Source organism: Cercospora kikuchii, assembly GCF_019650295.1.
Source record: "Cercospora kikuchii DNA, contig_00004, whole genome shotgun sequence".
NCBI lineage: Eukaryota > Fungi > Ascomycota > Dothideomycetes > Mycosphaerellales > Mycosphaerellaceae > Cercospora > Cercospora kikuchii.
Window position 1 is genome coordinate 3347728 of NW_025408585.1, and position 17533 is coordinate 3365260.

The window sequence follows — 17533 nt, forward strand, 5'->3', positions numbered from 1 at the left end:
CGATCGACATACGAACTGCAGCCAGTGCTTAGGATATAGCTCGCTTGGTCAGCCTTCTGACCCCGTAGCCTCGTACATACACGAGGCACTGCACGTTTGCTGTGTTTGCCTGGAGACATTCTCCAGAGTGTGAGGGATGATGTCTGGCCAGCATGCTCCTGGACTGGAATATACAAGTCCCGGGCCAAAGCCATGTGTGAACCTCTGTCATGTGTATATGAGACTATGTTAGATTTGTCTCGTTGGGACTGATCGCAAAGAGAATTCTCGACTTCGTGACGAGTGACGAGACCGACGCAAACCGCGTCCATGGCTCCAGGAACGGGATCGTAATGTGCTTCGTATCGGTTCGCAAGCTTCCTGAAGCCACATAGGGCACTTTATGCAGACGATGAGGCAATCTTCAACGTGTTTCGGAATCTCCACAGGATATGCAAGAGGAGCGTGGCCACGCAAGCTAATACCGCTTAGCTCTATAGCGGGTGCAGCGCGTGGAGGATGAATTTGCAGATGTGGATCGTGGCGAACAAAGGGTGAAGTTCTATCCGTGCACAAATTGTGCATAAAGTCGTGCCGCCAAGTTGTCCCGTGGATGGCCCGGGCCTCCGCAAGGGGGTGCGCCACTTCACTTCTCTAGCTCTGCCCAGAAATCGCATCGGAACCGAAACGAATCTGCAGTATCTGATGCGCCGGGACACCGCAAGCACCTCAATGCTCTCCAGAGACGGTCACCGCATAACGGCACCAAGAGGCACGTACCACCGTGGTTGTGATACCAGCAATGGCAAAAATGGTCGTTTCATGCAGGTGCACGAGCATTCGGGCCCTATTCCACGAGCAGACATTGCCGATCTTGGCATCTATGTGCATTCTTTCCGACCAATCAGGCCTAGACTTCCGCTCTATCGGTTTTGTGCATCTAGCTCGCTATGACGCCAATCCACCCGGCATTCGGAACGCTGTTTGTTATGCATGGAGTGGCTGATCACACAATAAAAGCACTTTCTCCCTCGACAGTTTTGCGATGGCACGGAAAACGACGCTCAAGGCTCCTGCTTTCATTTCTGCTTCGATCGGAGTCCCCACATTCTGCGCAATACCTCCGCCCACACTGAGCGCAGGCTAAATACCTTGGCCCGGTGAGGCAGCAGAGCGCGAGGGCGCGTTACCCGAAAGCAACATGGCTTTCGTGGGCAATGTCTTTCACAACTACGACTCCACGGCAGAGCGATCTGGAGTTCCAGATGCTTCAGGCTTAGCTTTCCACCGACGAGCGAGCGTTCCTCACGAAGAAGCCGAAGAAATCACATCCGGCGGAATGTTCAACAGACGAAGATCATCAGCAGCTCGAGCTGAGCGGCCGGAGGTTCACCGAAATCCGAGTGCAGCCCTTCACGATCTCGAAAAGGGTGATGCAGTGGAACCATACGAAGACTCCACGCCGGAGCGCAAAGGCGAGTCAGACTCAGAATCCCAAGGCTCCGCCGACAAGAAAATAAATAGACTCGCTCGAACAATCACAAACTGGAGCCAAGTACCATCAAATCCTTTCGAAGCCGAGAAGGACTCAGAGCTGGACCCGCAGTCATCGAATTTTCGGGCAAGATCATGGATGAAGAGTGTCCTCAAATTGAGCAAGGAGGAGGGAGGCAAAGAACGAACTGGAGGAGTCGCGTTCCGTGGTCTCAGTGCACACGGGTGGGGCTCAGGCACAGATTATCAAAAGAATGTCACGAACGTGCTGCTAGAGGGAGTCGGAATGGTGAAGTCGCTGCTTGGGCTGGCCAAGCCAAACCGAATCGATATCCTCCGCGACTTTGAAGGTCTAGTGGAGAGTGGAGAGATGCTCGTCGTTCTCGGCCCACCTGGTTCTGGATGCTCGACGTTCTTAAAGACAATGACTGGAGAGGTTCACGGCTTCGAAGTCGATTCTCAATCATATCTGAACTACCAGGGTGTGCCAGCGAAGGAGATGCATAAATACTTCCGTGGTGAAGCTATCTATACTGCAGAGGTGGACGTGCACTTTCCTATGCTCACTGTCGGAGACACTCTCTATTTCGCTGCCAGAGCTCGAGCTCCGCGGGAGACACCAGGAGGCGTCAGCAAGCACGCTTGGGCTGAACATCTTCGTGATGTGGTGATGGCCGCCTTCGGTATCAGCCATACCATCAATACTCGTGTAGGCAACGACTTCATCCGCGGTGTCTCAGGTGGTGAGAGGAAGCGTGTGTCCATCGCGGAGGCTGTTCTGAGCGGTGCACCGCTGCAAGCCTGGGACAATTCCACTCGTGGTCTCGACTCCGCCAACGCAATCGAGTTCTGTAAGACTGTACGTCTTAGTGCGGAGCTTGCAGGATGCGCTGCGATGGTAGCCATCTATCAGGCACCTCAGTCTGCCTACGACCAGTTCGACAAAGCGATCGTGCTCTACGAAGGGCGGCAGATTTTCTTTGGACGCACTGGCGAGGCACGAGCTTACTTTGAGAACATTGGTTTCCAATGCCCCGATCGCCAGACTACAGCCGATTTCTTGACGTCTATGACATCTGCTCAGGAACGTGTTGTTCGCCCTGGATGGGAGAAGAGAGTTCCGAGGACGCCAGATGAGTTCGCTGAGGTGTGGAAGAACAGTCCTGAGCGAGCGCAGTTGCTCAAAGATATCGATGCTTACGACAAGCGCTTCCCATTCAAGGGAGAGGCCTATCAACAATTCGTCGACAGTCGCAAGCAACAACAAGCCAAGGGTCAGCGCATCAAGTCGCCTTTCACACTATCGTACACACAACAAGTCCAGTTGTGTCTCTGGCGTGGCTTCCGTCGGTTAACAGGCGATCCTGAACTCACCTTCACCCAACTCTTCGGAAACTTCGTCATGGCTCTCATTCTGGGTTCGGTCTTCTACAACATGTCCTACGATACGAACTCTTTCTTTTCACGCGGCGCAGTTCTGTTCTTCGCCGTCTTGATCAACGCTTTCGGCTCGGCTCTGGAAATTTTGACTCTCTACGCACAACGTCCAATCGTGGAGAAGCATGATCGCTACGCCTTCTACCACCCTTCTGCGGAAGCATGGGCTTCGATGCTTACGGACATGCCGTATAAGTTCATCAACGCCTTCACCTTCAATATTCCACTGTACTTTATGGTGAATCTGAAGCGAGAGGCGGGCGCGTTTTTCTTCTTCCTGTTCATCTCGTTCATCACGACTGTGACGATGAGTATGCTGTTCCGAACGATTGGCTCTGTGTCTCGAACACTGTCTCAGGCCATGGCTCCTGCCGCGGTCATTATGCTGGCCATCGTCATCTTCACCGGCTTCGCCATCCCGACAGACTACATGCTGGGATGGTGCAGGTGGATCAACTACATCGATCCTGTTGCTTATACTTTCGAGTCACTCATGGTTAACGAATTTGCCGGGACGGAGTACGCATGCTCAGCTTTCGTTCCAGCAACCTATGGCAGCCTGCAAGATGGATCTCGAGTTTGCTCATCTGTTGGCTCGGAAGCTGGCCTCGATGTTGTGCAAGGCACCGTATATCTGGAATCAGCCTTCAAATACTTCCCTTCCCACAAGTGGAGGAATGTCGGAATCATCATTGCGTTTGGAATTGGTCTCATGTGCGTGTACCTCACTGCCGTCGAATTCATCCAGGCGAAGAAGTCGAAGGGTGAAGTTCTTGTCTTCCAGCGAGGCCACATTCCCGCCGCGCTCAAGGAAAAGGTTGCCGACGAGGAGAGTGTGCCCGCTGGGCGTGACGCCAATGCTCTGACCCAGACCGCCAGCTACACCGAGGCGACAGACATCATTCAAAAGCAAACAGCGATCTTTTCATGGAAGAATGTCTGCTACGACATTAAGATCAAAGGCCAAGATCGTCGCATTCTGGACCACGTTGATGGTTGGGTCAAGCCTGGCACTCTGACTGCCCTGATGGGTGTATCTGGTGCCGGTAAGACTACACTTCTCGATGTGCTTGCCACTCGTGTCACAATGGGTGTCATCAGTGGTGACATGCTCGTCGATGGTCGCCAACGTGACTCTTCTTTCCAGCGCAAGACTGGTTACGTTCAGCAACAAGATCTGCATTTGTCTACTACGACTGTGCGAGAAGCTCTTACGTTCAGTGCACTTCTGCGACAGCCAAGGTCAACACCACGTTCGGAGAAGATCGCCTATGTGGACGAAGTTATCAAGCTCCTGGATATGCAGGAATACGCTGACGCCGTCGTCGGTGTTCCTGGCGAAGGTCTCAACGTGGAACAACGCAAGCGTCTTACTATTGGTGTCGAGCTTGCAGCAAAGCCACAATTGCTTCTCTTCCTCGATGAGCCTACTTCCGGTCTTGACTCTCAGACATCCTGGGCTATTTGCGATTTGATGGAGAAGCTCAAGAACTCTGGACAGGCTATTCTGTGCACTATTCACCAGCCTTCAGCTATGTTGTTCCAACGTTTCGATCGATTGCTCTTCCTTGCGAAGGGAGGCCGCACTGTCTACTTCGGCGAGGTCGGCACCAACTCCAACATCCTTTCCAGCTATTTTGAGCGCAACGGTGCTAAGCCTTGTCCAAAAGACGCTAACCCGGCAGAATGGATGTTGGAAGTTATCGGAGCGGCCCCAGGCTCTTACACCGAGATCGATTGGCATCAAGTCTGGCGAGACAGTCCAGAGTATGAGCAAACACACAAGGAACTGGAGAACATCCGCATTACTCGATCTACACAACCAACCGAAGCTGCTCCAGGTGCCAATGACCAGGACAGCTACCGAGAGTTTGCTGCACCATTCGTTCAACAGACCTTGGAAGTCACCAAGCGTGTCTTTGCTCAATACTGGCGCACACCTTCATATATCTGGTCTAAGACTGCGCTCTGTGTCGGCGCTGCGTTGTTCGTTGGTTTCATCTTCTTCAAGGCCCCGCTCACCCAACAAGGCCTGACGAACCAAATGTTCTCGATTTTCATGATCTTCACGGTTTTTGGACAGCTGGTTTCTCAGATTATGCCTCACTTCGTCACTCAACGGGCACTCTACGAGGTTCGTGAGCGTCCTTCCAAGACTTACAGCTGGCAGTCGTTCATGATCGCCAACATCGTCGTCGAACTTCCTTGGAACTCCCTGATGGCTGTCCTGATGTACTTCTGCTACTACTATCCCGTTGGATTGTACGGCAATGCTGGAAGCGAAGTCGCTGCTCGAGGATTCACCTTCTTCTTGTTCATGTGGCAGTTCCTGCTCTTCACTTCGACTTTCACGACCATGGTCATCGCTGGAATGAGCTCTGCTGAGACTGGGGGCAACATCGCCAACTTGATGTTCTCACTCTGCTTGATCTTCTGTGGTGTCCTTGCTGGACCTGATGTCCTTCCTGGCTTCTGGATCTTCATGTACCGCGTTTCTCCGTTCACATACCTGGTCAGCGGTCTGCTCTCTACCGGTATCGCGAACACGAACGTGCAATGCGCCTCCAACGAATTCCTCCGATTCAACGTGGGAGAAGGCTTCAGCAACTGCGGCGACTACCTCCAACAGTACATGAACGATACATTCAACGTCGGATACCTCAGGGATCCGTCTTCGACTTCACAATGTGAATACTGCACATACAGCGACTCGAATACCTTCTTGACAGGCGTCAGCATCAGCTACGGCGACCGATGGCGAAACTTTGGTATCCTATGGGTGTACATCATTTTCAACACCGCCGCTGCTGTCTTCCTGTACTGGTTGGCTAGAGTACCAAAGCAGTCCAGAAAGGCCCGCAAGGAGGCCGAGGAAGCGAAGCAGCAGCAGCAGCAGCAAAACTCGCAGGTCGCGGAAGAGAAGGCTGCTTAATTTGATGTGACGATGAAGTTTATTTTGGTTCTGGTAGCTTTTTGAGCGCTGTACAGTTTTACCATAGAGACCTCCAGGAATGGTCTAGATAGATGCATAGCATGCAAACTGCAGCTTTAATTGCTAAATTTCAATCTCGAGACTCATGCCCAGCACAGCATTGAGCCTACTTTCGCGACTGATTCTGTTCTTTGCTTCGTGACTGCGAAGTACGGACTCCTGATAGACTTGACGTGCTGTCCACCAGGAAACAGCCTCCAACGCCAGCGTGTCAAAGCATGCCCTAATAAGACCCGAATCCTCATAGCCTCGTGTTCCTCGTAAGTCATTCGTGCACGGCTCAGATAGGCAGCAAAGCCACCTACACAATCTGCTGCACGCCAAGGCACCAGCGGCAAAGGATGCGTGCATAACTCTTTGATGGAACGTATGTGATCCGCCGGCGCCTCAGCCGCCTACTTCCGCAACTCGGCAATTGTTGCAGGACCCACCACGGTGTAAGTATCCGCATCCTCCAACTTCCGTTCCAGACCCGGTGCAATTGTGAAAGCTACGATTGTTTCACGACGGATTTCTGATGATGTGTTTTGGAAGGAGTTCAATTCACGTCGGTGATAGACGTCTGATCCTGGAAGATGTTTGAGAAGTCTGTACCTGCCCTTGGAGACATCGATAAGGCCTCTGAGTACGCTGGCTTTGACGCAGATATCTTGCATGGTGTCGATGGATGATGACAATATGTTGTGCACTTCAGCGTCCAAGCCGGATGAGGTGTTGTGAACGGCCAAGTGCTCAGCTACTATGGCATGAAGTTCATGAGCGAGGAATTTGGCATGTGGCTGTACTACAGTGGTCATCGTGTTGGACCTGTAGAAATGCTCGAGGGCCTCTTTCCGTGAATACTGCTCTGTGTATTCCGTGAGGGAAACCAGCAGGGCAGCCCCAGAATCCGTTGGAACAGGCGATTTGGAGTGGATGCCGGGAAGGGGGTCCCGACTTTCAAATACTCGAAGGTTGAGAAATGTCCAGAAAACAGCTTGCAGGAACGCAGATGGTTTGATCTCGCCGTATTTGACCAGGTGGTCGTACGCCAGCTTCCAGTCTGCGGTGTTGAAGATGTGAGCGTAGATACCTTTCAGAGAGGCCGATGGTGAGCTCTTCAGCTTCAGAGCCTGAGCGGTTGTACAAAGGTTCTGGGAAAGCTCGGCGATTCCTTTTGTCAATCTTTCGATGTCTTCCCACAGCCGGAGGGCATCCAATTTGTCCGAATCGAGGACCATTTCGTTCTGTGGACGAGACTCTGGTTCGCTGTCCAAGAATTGAACGAACTTGCGTTTCTTTCTTGCTGAGGTAGCCACGGGCTCGTACACGATCTCAGGCGAGTCTGCAGTATAGATATCGTTATGCTGGTCTGCCTCGAAAGCGATCGGACGATGCTTTGGGGGCTCCAATACAACTTCGCCTGCTCTGCCTTGAGTCGCCGTCGGAATTGAGTCATCATCATTCTTGGGTGTTGCTTGTACATTTGGCAAACCGTCCATGGGAACGTGTCCCCGATCGTTTGCTTTGAAACTTGATGCAAGCTGTTTCGCTGAACTGCTAGATGTTACAATGCCCACTGTGCCTGAACTTGGTACCGGGTCTTCGTTTCGAGCATCTGCCTCATCTCGAAGCTGCAAGGCACCGGAGTCAGCAAGAAACATGTACCCGATGGCGACAAGATATTCGTCAGTGAGCATGGCGCTGCCAAGTTCGAAGAAGCGATCCAGCGCACGGCGGCCTGCGAGCGTCTTGTAGTCCTCCTTCTTCGCATCGCGTACAGCATATGTGATGGCCTCGTGCAGAGTGTTTTCGTTGTGATAAGCGCCGATCTCCTGGGTGCCGGTATAAGGAAACTTCCCACTGCTTGCGAGAGGCTTGAGCCAGTTCACTCGATCCTCTTTGGTGCTGAGCGTCCCGAGATTTGCATCAACATGTCGGACGATGGTTCGCATGGCCCTCCTGTTGGAGGTTCCCGTTTTGTTCTTTGATCTTCGCGGCATGTCGGATGCATCGAAAAGACTAGGAAGACACGACGAATTAATAAGTGTTCTTTTTCATGCAGAAGGCATGAGGATGAATTGTCTAAGACATGTTTGTCGATGTTTCTAGGCCTGTTGCATCAATGAATGGATCAGATGCGGAAACACTATTCTGGAAGCTTCATGCACGCCTCAAGGCTCATCGAGCTCGTCCCACGCCACTTACCGTCGATGTTCCATCTCTGGCCAGCAGTATTCAACCTCCGGTCGTTCGTCGTGCTTCCAGCGTCCGTTAGCGCCGAGCCTTCTGATCCCAGGTTTTCTCATCAACAGGACAGTTTTCTCGTCGTCATTGTCGCCGTCTGCGCTCTCTGTATCATCCTCCATCGCTGAAGGGTATTGTACCACCCACAGCTCAGGCCTCCCCTTCTCCACAGCCAATCGAGCCTTGAGCAAGAAGGTCAATTTACACACTTCGCGCAAACGTTTGGCGAACAGCATTTGCCAATTCTGCGGCGGAGAAGAGATCTCTAGTGCATCAAGGTGCTGTCGCAGAAGCGTCATTAGCTTGCTTGCTGTTTCCTCGGCATGAAATGTCAGTGGGCCATCAACGAACCCTTGATCCTCGAACTGGACCCATGAGGCTTCCAGCATCAGAAGATAGTAGGCATCTTCTTTATTGTTCATTGCCGTCAGTAGATAAGCCTGAGCTCTGTCTATCAACGCGTAGACAGGATCGCTCAAAAGCTCCTGCCCCATGATCTCGGCTTGCAGAAAGTGCCAAATAAGAGATCTTAGCAAGTTCGCTGCACTGAAGCGGATCGCAGACCTTCGTAGGTTTTGGTCTTCCGCATCTCTGGCGCGAAATGATGTCGTGCGCCAGTTTTCGCCAAGCACGTATGTGTAGGAATCGACGAGAGGCTTTCTTGCTTCGTAAGAAAGCTGGGCAACATGTTGGCCTTCTCCTTCTGGGAACAAAGAATCAAGTGCCTCCTGCAGGCAATCGTCCACTCCATTGAGGACAGAAGACAATGGGAGCACCCATGCATCAACAAGAAAGTTCTCTCCGTTGCTCTCTGAGACTGCAGCCCTCAGGTTGGCGCGAGACCTGATAGCTGCAACAACTCTGTTGTCAGAGTCTTCTGGTGGCGTCTGATTGGTAATGTGCGTTCCGGAGTGCTCGATTTGAGGGCCTGCAATCGAATGGAGGTCTCCTGCACGTTCATGGACTCTTTCTCCATGGGAGCGCTCATAAGGTTTCTCCGGATTATGCTCTGCTCCTGAAGCAGCTGACTCCATCAAGTCTCGCGTCAGGCTTGGAGTGGAACCTGCGTTGTCGTATTGTAAAGCAGCATCCGCCCGTACCTTGGTCTTCTTGGCTCGGCCATTGTCAATATCCTTTCTCTTCAACTCCTCAGCGCGGCTCTTTGTGCGCTTGCGTTTGCCCAAAGTGGACTGGGTTTCGTGCGAGACGATCTGTGTTGAGCTTGAAGCCGTGTCTGCTCTGATGTCGCTACCATAAGTTATGGTCCTGCCTGAGTTGGATGGTCACACAAGATTGGAGGGAGGACTTCTTGCCAGCTCAACAGGCTGATGATCGTCATTCTCATGGTCAGGAGATGCACCTTGTACGAGCGCCGTTTCCACCACGTTTGCATTCCGCATGATGTCTTGTTGCGGTTCTACCGTCTGCGACAAGGTTGTTACGGGTGCCGCCAGTCTCGCAGATCTCTGGGCTCTTGTCTCGCGACCACTTGGTCCCTCAGTCTGCGCATCTGCCAGATTCTCGTGCCCCAGTGAAGCAACGTCTTCAATTTCCAGCTCCGAATGTTGCGCGCCATGGAGAGGAACAAGCCGACGGGGCTGTGTAGCAGTCGCAAGCTGTGCTCGATAATCGTTTGATAGAGCGTCGCTACCGTGCTGAAAGAACAAATTTCGAGCTTGAACAGCAGTAAGGTTTCGATGTTCTGGCGCCCTCCTTGTTGTGTCTGAAAGTATGACTCCCACCAGTTTCCGAAGCGATTGGCCGTCGTGCGGCCAGAGGTCCACTCCGTATGGAACTCCGATGCCACCCAGGTCGTAGTCGATGCTCACAGTACCGAGGGAATTTTCGACATCCTTGACTGTGCGATCACCCTCCTTGTGAGCGATGAAATGCGCAACGGAAGCCATCGACCATGCATCTTCCTTAGCCTGCTCTTCCTTCTGTTCCGTAGTAAGCACCATGACTGTTATCGCGCAACAGCGCAATCGTAAAAATGCACCAGCGAAGACGCAAATTTGCAGGTGCAGTCCGGAGTTCTGATTAGCTGCTAAAGGCGTCCAAAGACGCAGCAAACACCGAATCGTCTTGCGTCGTGTGGACCATAAGTACTATCTTGAAGTGGCTGGGTTCATGTAGAATCGACTACTTGCCACTTAAAGGCATACTGCCCATCAAGGATTCACTGCTCGAAAAACGTGGACATGATGAGCCCTGTGGTCAATTTGGAGCTGGACCAAAAATAAAGGTCCACGTGCAGCAAGGTACCTTGAGTCGTTGCGAGTTTCGCGGCGTAGGATCAATGTGGTTAGTAGCGCTGTACGAGATACCTAGCTCTCTTGATCTCTTAGTTACAGAATAAAAGAGCCCCAGAGGGCTCTGCCACGGTGGCAGACAATTTCGTGGGCATTGATATCCCATTTCAATGGGAGCCATGGGAGCTTGCAAGCCTAGACGTCCTGGTCACAATTTTTGCACCGTGGCACTCGCCTGATAGTGATTTCAGAATGTCAGATCTCGAGCTCGGGTTTCAGGTCCTGCTCATGTGTTATAAAAATGCATTCTGCAGCTGGGAGGTTTCCGTGCGCGTTGGCTCAGTAACAATGTAGACCAGCTTTTGCCTGCGAAGCAAGTGGCCAGAGTCTCATGTGACGAGCATATCCCGCAAGCCATTGATTTTGATCGCTGAGACCCGGCAAAGCGGCGCACTATGCTTTGTGGAACTCCGACTGCACAGACTGGCAGGGCCAATATACAGCGATCGATTCCGGCGACGTGTATGGAGAGGCGGCGCAAAGATGAAATGTATCAGTATCAGCCACAAGATTCTGTGTACACCTCTGAGTCTCGAGTTGTGCGACTGTCGATACAAGGCGAGACATTCTCGCAGATGGCACTATGGTAGAATCGCGGGAGATGCGGCCACGCGTATGCAGCTCCGTTCGTTTCGTTTGGGCTCCTGATGCAATCTTGTATGATGAATGGCATTGCTGCGAGGTTGTATTGATGGGCCTGGATTCGTGGCGCGTATCGGCGAGATGAGTCTGCGCCTTGCGATGTCGTGAAGTCGACAGGAGCGGTCTCCGAAGGACGATGTTGGTTTCGGTGTCAGTCTTGGCGTGGAGCCTCAGGCTGCACTCATTTCATCTCGAGATGTCGCGCTTCACACGCGCCGCTCTCTTTCGATCCGATATTGCCTCCAGCAACGACCAACAACGACGCTAGCCGTGATCATACAATGCGCTCGTTGGTATCCTGATACCTTTGCAGCAGCACATGACGCGCTTGCCGCTCGTACGGGTCGTGTCGCGTGCCGGCGTGCCGATGTCTCACCGCAAACGCGACATCCAACGTCCATTGCAGCAGAGCGGAAGCGATCGAAGAGCCTTTCGACATTTCTCAGGGAACACCACGTATGAAATGCTACACGATGGCGCCACATGCTGAAGCTACACCTCTGGGGCCGATGCCAGCCTCTGGAGCCCTTCCTGGGCATGGTGTACTTCACGCATAGTCCAGATATCCGAATACTCTGCTTCGTGGCCGGATCTCTTAGATTCACCTATCGCAAGAGTCCACAGTCGCAATCGTGGTATTCTCGTCACTGCTTCGACGCACGCAGCCTTGTGCCGGATGTGCAGATACATGGCAAAATTGCGCTCCTTCAAGTTGGTCCACCAGCAAGCCAAATACTGTCGGCCAAATCTCGTCAGTCACAAAGTCAGCGGAACATTCTTCACCACCACGATACATCGACGTCTCAAGTGGCTTGGGCATCATATCTCGCATAGCCTTAGTCGATCCACACAGCTTCTGCTAAAACAACCAAGCAACATCGGCTTCGCGTGGCTGATATTCGGATGTAGCCGACGTGGCTTGGTTGTTTAGCCCAGACTATGTGGATCGACCGAACACTGTGGAACGTCTTCATCTGGACCTCCATTAGCAAGCAGCGGACATGCTCCGCTGTCTGAATTTCCAGAATGAACGTTTGCGTTGCGACCTCGGAAACACGGTAATTGTCGGGCTCCACACCCGAGCCAATGAGCCACAGCTCTGATGTCGCGATCGAGTTAAGGCGTCGTATATCACAACGATTCAGGCAGCTGCTAGGCTGTAATGGCGAGCCACTAGAAGCACACGAGCCGCAACACCGTCTGTCGCACGCAGCTGGCTGGCCTCGCTGACGAATACACCGTGACGCCCGACCTGGCGCCAGAGACCAAGCAGGTGCCAATTCATATAAGATCGCATGGCGAGATTGTTGCGATGGAGGAATCACCGCTGCATCCTGACTGATCAGCTTCTACTGCCATCATGAAAGCATTCGCTCTCTCCGCAGCTCTGGGCGCTGCTGCTCTGTGCGAAGCCGCATACAACACGGTCGCTGTTGACACGCGATCGCTTGAGGACATCTACGCCGCCGCCCGCAAGGAAGAAGGTACTCTTCAAGTATTCTGGGGTGGAGATGCTGGAAGCCAAGGCGACAGTGTTCGTCAAGCTTGGGCAGATCGCTTCCCAGATGTCAAGCTCAACTTGACAGTGGATCTTTCCAAGTACCACGACAACCGCATCGATCGTGCTCACTTGGAAGGCCTTCACGTGGCAGATGTCGCCGTCCTTCAAACGCTTCACGATTTCCGCAGGTGGAAGAACGAGGGAAAGCTGCTGGACTACAAGCCTGCCACTTTCGAGGACATCTTGCCAGGAGAGAAAGATGCCGATGGTGCCTGGTTCTCAGTGCGCATAAGTGAGTTGTCTTTACTCGCCGTATCTTTTCACTCCGCTGACATCAAACCACAAAGGCAGCTTCGGAACCTTCCTCTACGATACTACAAAGCTTAACGCATCAGATGTGCCGTCTTCCTACGCCGAACTCACGGACAAGAAGTACAAGGGAAAGCTGGTGATCACCTACCCCAATGATGACGACGCTATTGCGTACCTTTTTTCACTCATCGTCAGCCGTTATGGCTTCCAGTGGCTGTACGACTTGGCAGAGAACGACGTGCAATGGGTTCGTGGCACTGGTAGCCCTTCGGCCATACTAAGCGCGAGCCACAACACGACTTCGACTCGCGCTCTGTCCTTCACCTCATACAACAGTGGAGCCAGCTTCTTCGCTACACAGGCGCCCGAAGCACCTGAACAAATAATGTCCTGGGCTCAATCCGCTGCCATCATTGCCAGTACCCCAAGGCCGGAATCGGCGAAGCTTTTCCTGTCTTACCTCACGAGCTTTGAGCAGCAGAACGCAACCGCAGCCTCCGGCAGACCATCCATCTTGACCAACCTCAATGAGCAGTACGGTGTCTCACCCGACAGCAACATCACTCAGGTGTCTGGATTCCGAGTGTTTGAGCAAGATCGCAACACGGTGGAGTGGTGGAAGAACTTGTTCGAGGAAGTGCTTGGAAGTGCACAGGGCAAGGGCCCGTTGGAGGTTTACCCAAACCCGTGAAGGTGAACGAATAAGACTCGAGAGGACTGCGTGATGAGTGGTCACATGTTGCATCTTGTACGAATCGCTGTACTGCTCGACAGGTCAGCAGCGCCAAGCGTTTCGGCTGCACTTTCTGCTTTCACCCAAGCGCCAAATAGTACCAGAACATCACACCTTATCTTGCGATCAGTATAGAAGAAGCTACGGGTCTTTGGCTTCGACTACATGCACATGCACCTGGTCAACTCCGTACCGGCGTTACTGAGATCGTCGAACGCCGCTCATAACTAGACCTTTCTTCGTCGCTCTGAATCTGTGTCACAACCTCGACTTCACCTTCCCCACACTTCACAAGACTTCCCAAACACCTTCGCCACCATGACCAGCGTCCCAGCCTCAATCATCGCGCAACTCGTACGAGATGCTCAACAAGATCCTCAACTCCCCCGCGCAAACCCCACAGAAGCTTTCTGGCAACTCCCACCCTCCTCACTCTCTGACCACCAATCCCGAGACCTCCCATCCAAGACAACCTACGCCATCATCGGCTCCGGCATAACAGCCTGCAGCGTAGCAAGAAACCTCTTCGAAAATCTCACCTCCGACTCAAATTCCCACATCACAATCCTCGAAGCCCGCACCCTCTGCAGCGGCGCCACAGGTCGTAATGGCGGCCATCTGGTCTCTCCATTTCCAGAAGAATTCAGCATTTTCGAAAAATATGCTGGAAAGGAAGCTACGATGAAGATGGCCAGGTTCGCGAATCGGACGTTGGAGAGTATGCATCGATTGGCGGAGGATGGGGATGAGGAGTTGAAGAGGGTGGCGGAGGTGAGGAGGGTAAGGTCTGTTTGCGCGTATTATGATGCGGGGGTGTTCGAGGAGACGAAGAAGTCTATGAGGAGGTATGAGGAGTGTTTGCCGGAGGAGAAGGGGGATGGGGAGTTTTATGGAGCGGAGGAGGCGAGGGAGGTGAGGTGTTTTTCCTGGTGTTAGCGGCTTCGCTGGTGGAAGATGTGCTGATGAACGTGTTGCAGAAATGGAATTTCAAAGATGCAGTCGGAGTCATCGTCAACCGAGCTGGAGCATTCTGGCCTTATAGGCTTGTTACTGGACTTTTTGAGCGCATGCTGGAGAAGTATACTGGACGCTTTGCTCTCGAAACGAATACACCTGTGACTGGAGTCGAATATGACGCATCATCAGACAAAGAGTATCCTTACAGCGTACAAACAAGCCGAGGAGTGATTCGAGCGTCAAAAGTGATCTACTGCAGCAACGGCTTCACAGGCCACCTACTTCCAAAGATGCGAGGAAAGATCTGGCCGTTGCGAGGAACTATGTCAGCGCAGGCCGCCGGTCCAGACTTTCCAAATGAAGGAGATTCAAAGTCCTGGTCTACTTTTGATCAGCCAAAGTATGACCCCAAGACAGGACAATTCTCGTACGGGTTATATTACATCACGCAAAATGCAAAGACAGGAGACATCTTCATCGGAGGCGAAAAACAACATCCGAGTGAGATTCTCAACAGTGACGATACAGTCATCAGCAGCGTCTCGAAAGACGCACTGGTCAACGTCTTACCCAAGATCTTCGACAAAGGCTGGCCAGAAGGCCAAGCTCCAGAGGTGAGAAAATGTTGGTCTGGCGTCATGGGCTTCACTGTCGATGCAGTGCCGTGGGTGGGCGAGGTTCCCGAGAGCATTACAGGCCGACCGGCTGGGGGTGAGTGTATCGCTGCCGGCTTCAACGGCTACGGCATGCCGCTCTGCTGGGGATGTGGTGAAGCTGTGGCGAAGATGTTGCTTGGTAAGAAGGACGAAGTCATGCGATGGCTGCCAGAGAACTTCCTCATTACCGACGCGAGGCTCAAGTCTCCTTATTCTATGACCGAAGCTGGGATTTATACGATGCTGATGCAAGAGCCCCCTTTAATGACAATGGCCAGGATAGGATTGAAGAATATTGCGAGCAGGTTGATCGGGAAATCTTTCTAATAGATGTGCTTGATTCTCAGAGCAGACACAGTTAGCCAGAATTCATCAGATTGATCGTACCTGCCAGATCGGCGAGCCGGTGGATGCTTCCGCCGTTGATTAGCTTTACTTCACTTTGCTCAACTCTCAATTTGGCGCGTACACAGCCACAGCTTTCAAATTCGCGTGGGTATAACAACAACAACTTACGGCAAAAAGGACATCTATCGCCACACCACGATGACAAAGTTTCCTGGTGTTGTCGCCATTGCCTGCGTCATTCATGTCCTCACCGGCGCGATTACCACCAGGCCTTCGAACAGCGCCGCGGCCGGTTCGCAGAACCAGCTCAATGACGTTCACACAATCGTGGCAGAAACATGCCCCAGGAACGCGTCCTCTAACTACGAGACGGCTCTGGTAGGCGCCTCGCCCGGATCTCACAACTTTGGCCTGGACACCGTCAAGCTTAAGGAGGCACTCCATGTGGCTGGTCCAGCAAAGCGGGAGTCGCCGAACTGGGACCGCTATGGTCCTCCTGCTCCACAGGCCCCGATCAAATTGGTGGAACAACCAAAGGTCCTCAGCAAGATTCTGAAGAATATCGATGGTTCTCACGAAGAGTGCTCCATGTCCGAGGATTTGGGTGAACTACCTGGTTGCGCCTGCACAGTGAGTCGCTACGTTGCAATGCTGGGGGGCTGGTTTGCCCTTACTGACATCGCTTTAGAACCATCTCGCATATGCCGTCGCCATGGTCCTCTCGTCATATTTTCGTGAGAAACGATGCGTGGAGCGTTGCGTCTTCACGCTTTTCCAGTCTCGATTCAAACACATGCACAAGGTACTGTGGGACGTTGCCGCGACCACTTACACCCTCACGGAGGCCGTGAAGAGTCATATTCCAGGCGACGCTCCGATACAGCTCGTCCAGTGCACAAGTCCGGGTATTGCTGGCTGCTACAATATCTTCTTCTCCAATGTCGCAGGTGGCAGTCGTATGCTTCACAGGTTGGAGTTTGTTCCAGGCACGCAGCAGGCGTCGCAGTTGCGTGATGCTTCTGCTTCGGGTGGGAGCCAAGCGTCAGAGTCAACGAAGTCGCAGGCCTATGGTGAGCGAAGTCCTTGATGATCGTTTCGAGGCTTGTGGCTGATCGACCAGGTACTTACGTCTTCTATGATGGGGACTCGGACGTACAGATTGCAATGGGTTTCAACAGCGATTTCCCCAAGAAGGTAAATAGTTTTGTCCGGTACTGTGTATTGACGCACAGCACAGCACAGCACTGACACACTGTCCAGGTGGCCGCTGCCGTCAGCGGAGATGCCATCTTCAGCAAGCCTGCAGTAACGTGTCTCAGCCTGCTCGATGAGCACTCTCAAAAACCGGGAGTAGTTGGTATGCTGATAGTATCGCCTAGTCCGCCTTCGGACGACTCATTGGGAAATCTCGTTTCGTGAGCGGAGGAATGCAGCAGCCAGCTGGTGCCCCTCGCACAAGCATGAATACCGAGCTCTGGTAGTCGTGCAATACTCACGTAGCTGTATTGTCAACTAGATATGGCACGGGACAAAGACCTGCTCAGGAATAGCAGGTTATGATGCGACCAGATCTTGGAAACCAGGGCGCTTGGAATGGGCTCTAGCAGGAAGAAGATTCGAGCAATTAGGTCAGTCGATTGAACGAGGCCAGATTTTGGGTACTCCTCATGAAGCAGTCCAGATTCAAGTTGGGTCCCCATCTTGCTCGCATCTGTGAGCCAGATCTGTCGCGTCGGAATCGGCATTTCATGACGCAGGACGACATGTTGCTTTCGCTGCATACTGCAACAATAGCAGATGGCTGTGAGCCGCCGTGACGCGACACTATTTGTGTTCGGGGGTTACATGGTCAAAGTCAAGTTGCGAGGTGGCACAGAAAGTGCACAGGCCGCCTGGCTCGCGGTCGCCGACCATTTGGCTTTCTGCTCCGCCTCTTCTTCGTCT

At 52.7% G+C, this 17533-nt stretch overlaps 5 protein-coding genes across 5 annotated transcripts; 4 read left to right on the top strand and 1 right to left on the bottom strand.

Annotated features, from left to right (window-relative positions):
- Positions 1 to 1180: 1180 nt before the first annotated feature.
- CKM354_000753300 (uncharacterized protein) lies at positions 1181 to 5842 on the top strand (the record flags this gene model as incomplete). The annotated part of the gene is made up of 1 exon (XM_044802884.1): positions 1181 to 5842. One exon carries the CDS (start codon positions 1181 to 1183, stop codon positions 5840 to 5842), a length of 4662 nt encoding a protein of 1553 aa, XP_044658819.1.
- A 455-nt stretch (positions 5843 to 6297) lies between these two features.
- Positions 6298 to 10089, bottom strand: CKM354_000753400 (uncharacterized protein; the record flags this gene model as incomplete). The annotated part of the gene is made up of 3 exons (XM_044802885.1): positions 6298 to 7903; positions 8090 to 9398; positions 9489 to 10089. 3 exons carry the CDS (start codon positions 10087 to 10089, stop codon positions 6298 to 6300), a joined length of 3516 nt encoding a protein of 1171 aa, XP_044658820.1.
- A 2353-nt stretch (positions 10090 to 12442) lies between these two features.
- Positions 12443 to 13586, top strand: CKM354_000753500 (uncharacterized protein; the record flags this gene model as incomplete). The annotated part of the gene is made up of 2 exons (XM_044802886.1): positions 12443 to 12875; positions 12931 to 13586. 2 exons carry the CDS (start codon positions 12443 to 12445, stop codon positions 13584 to 13586), a joined length of 1089 nt encoding a protein of 362 aa, XP_044658821.1.
- Positions 13587 to 13946: 360 nt separating this feature from the next.
- On the top strand, positions 13947 to 15568 carry CKM354_000753600 (uncharacterized protein; the record flags this gene model as incomplete). The annotated part of the gene is made up of 2 exons (XM_044802887.1): positions 13947 to 14540; positions 14606 to 15568. The coding sequence occupies 2 exons, from the start codon at positions 13947 to 13949 to the stop codon at positions 15566 to 15568; spliced, it is 1557 nt and encodes a 518-aa protein (XP_044658822.1).
- A 219-nt stretch (positions 15569 to 15787) lies between these two features.
- Positions 15788 to 17008, top strand: CKM354_000753700 (uncharacterized protein; the record flags this gene model as incomplete). The annotated part of the gene is made up of 4 exons (XM_044802888.1): positions 15788 to 16219; positions 16278 to 16659; positions 16710 to 16783; positions 16850 to 17008. The coding sequence occupies 4 exons, from the start codon at positions 15788 to 15790 to the stop codon at positions 17006 to 17008; spliced, it is 1047 nt and encodes a 348-aa protein (XP_044658823.1).
- Between the last annotated feature and the right edge of the window lie 525 nt (positions 17009 to 17533).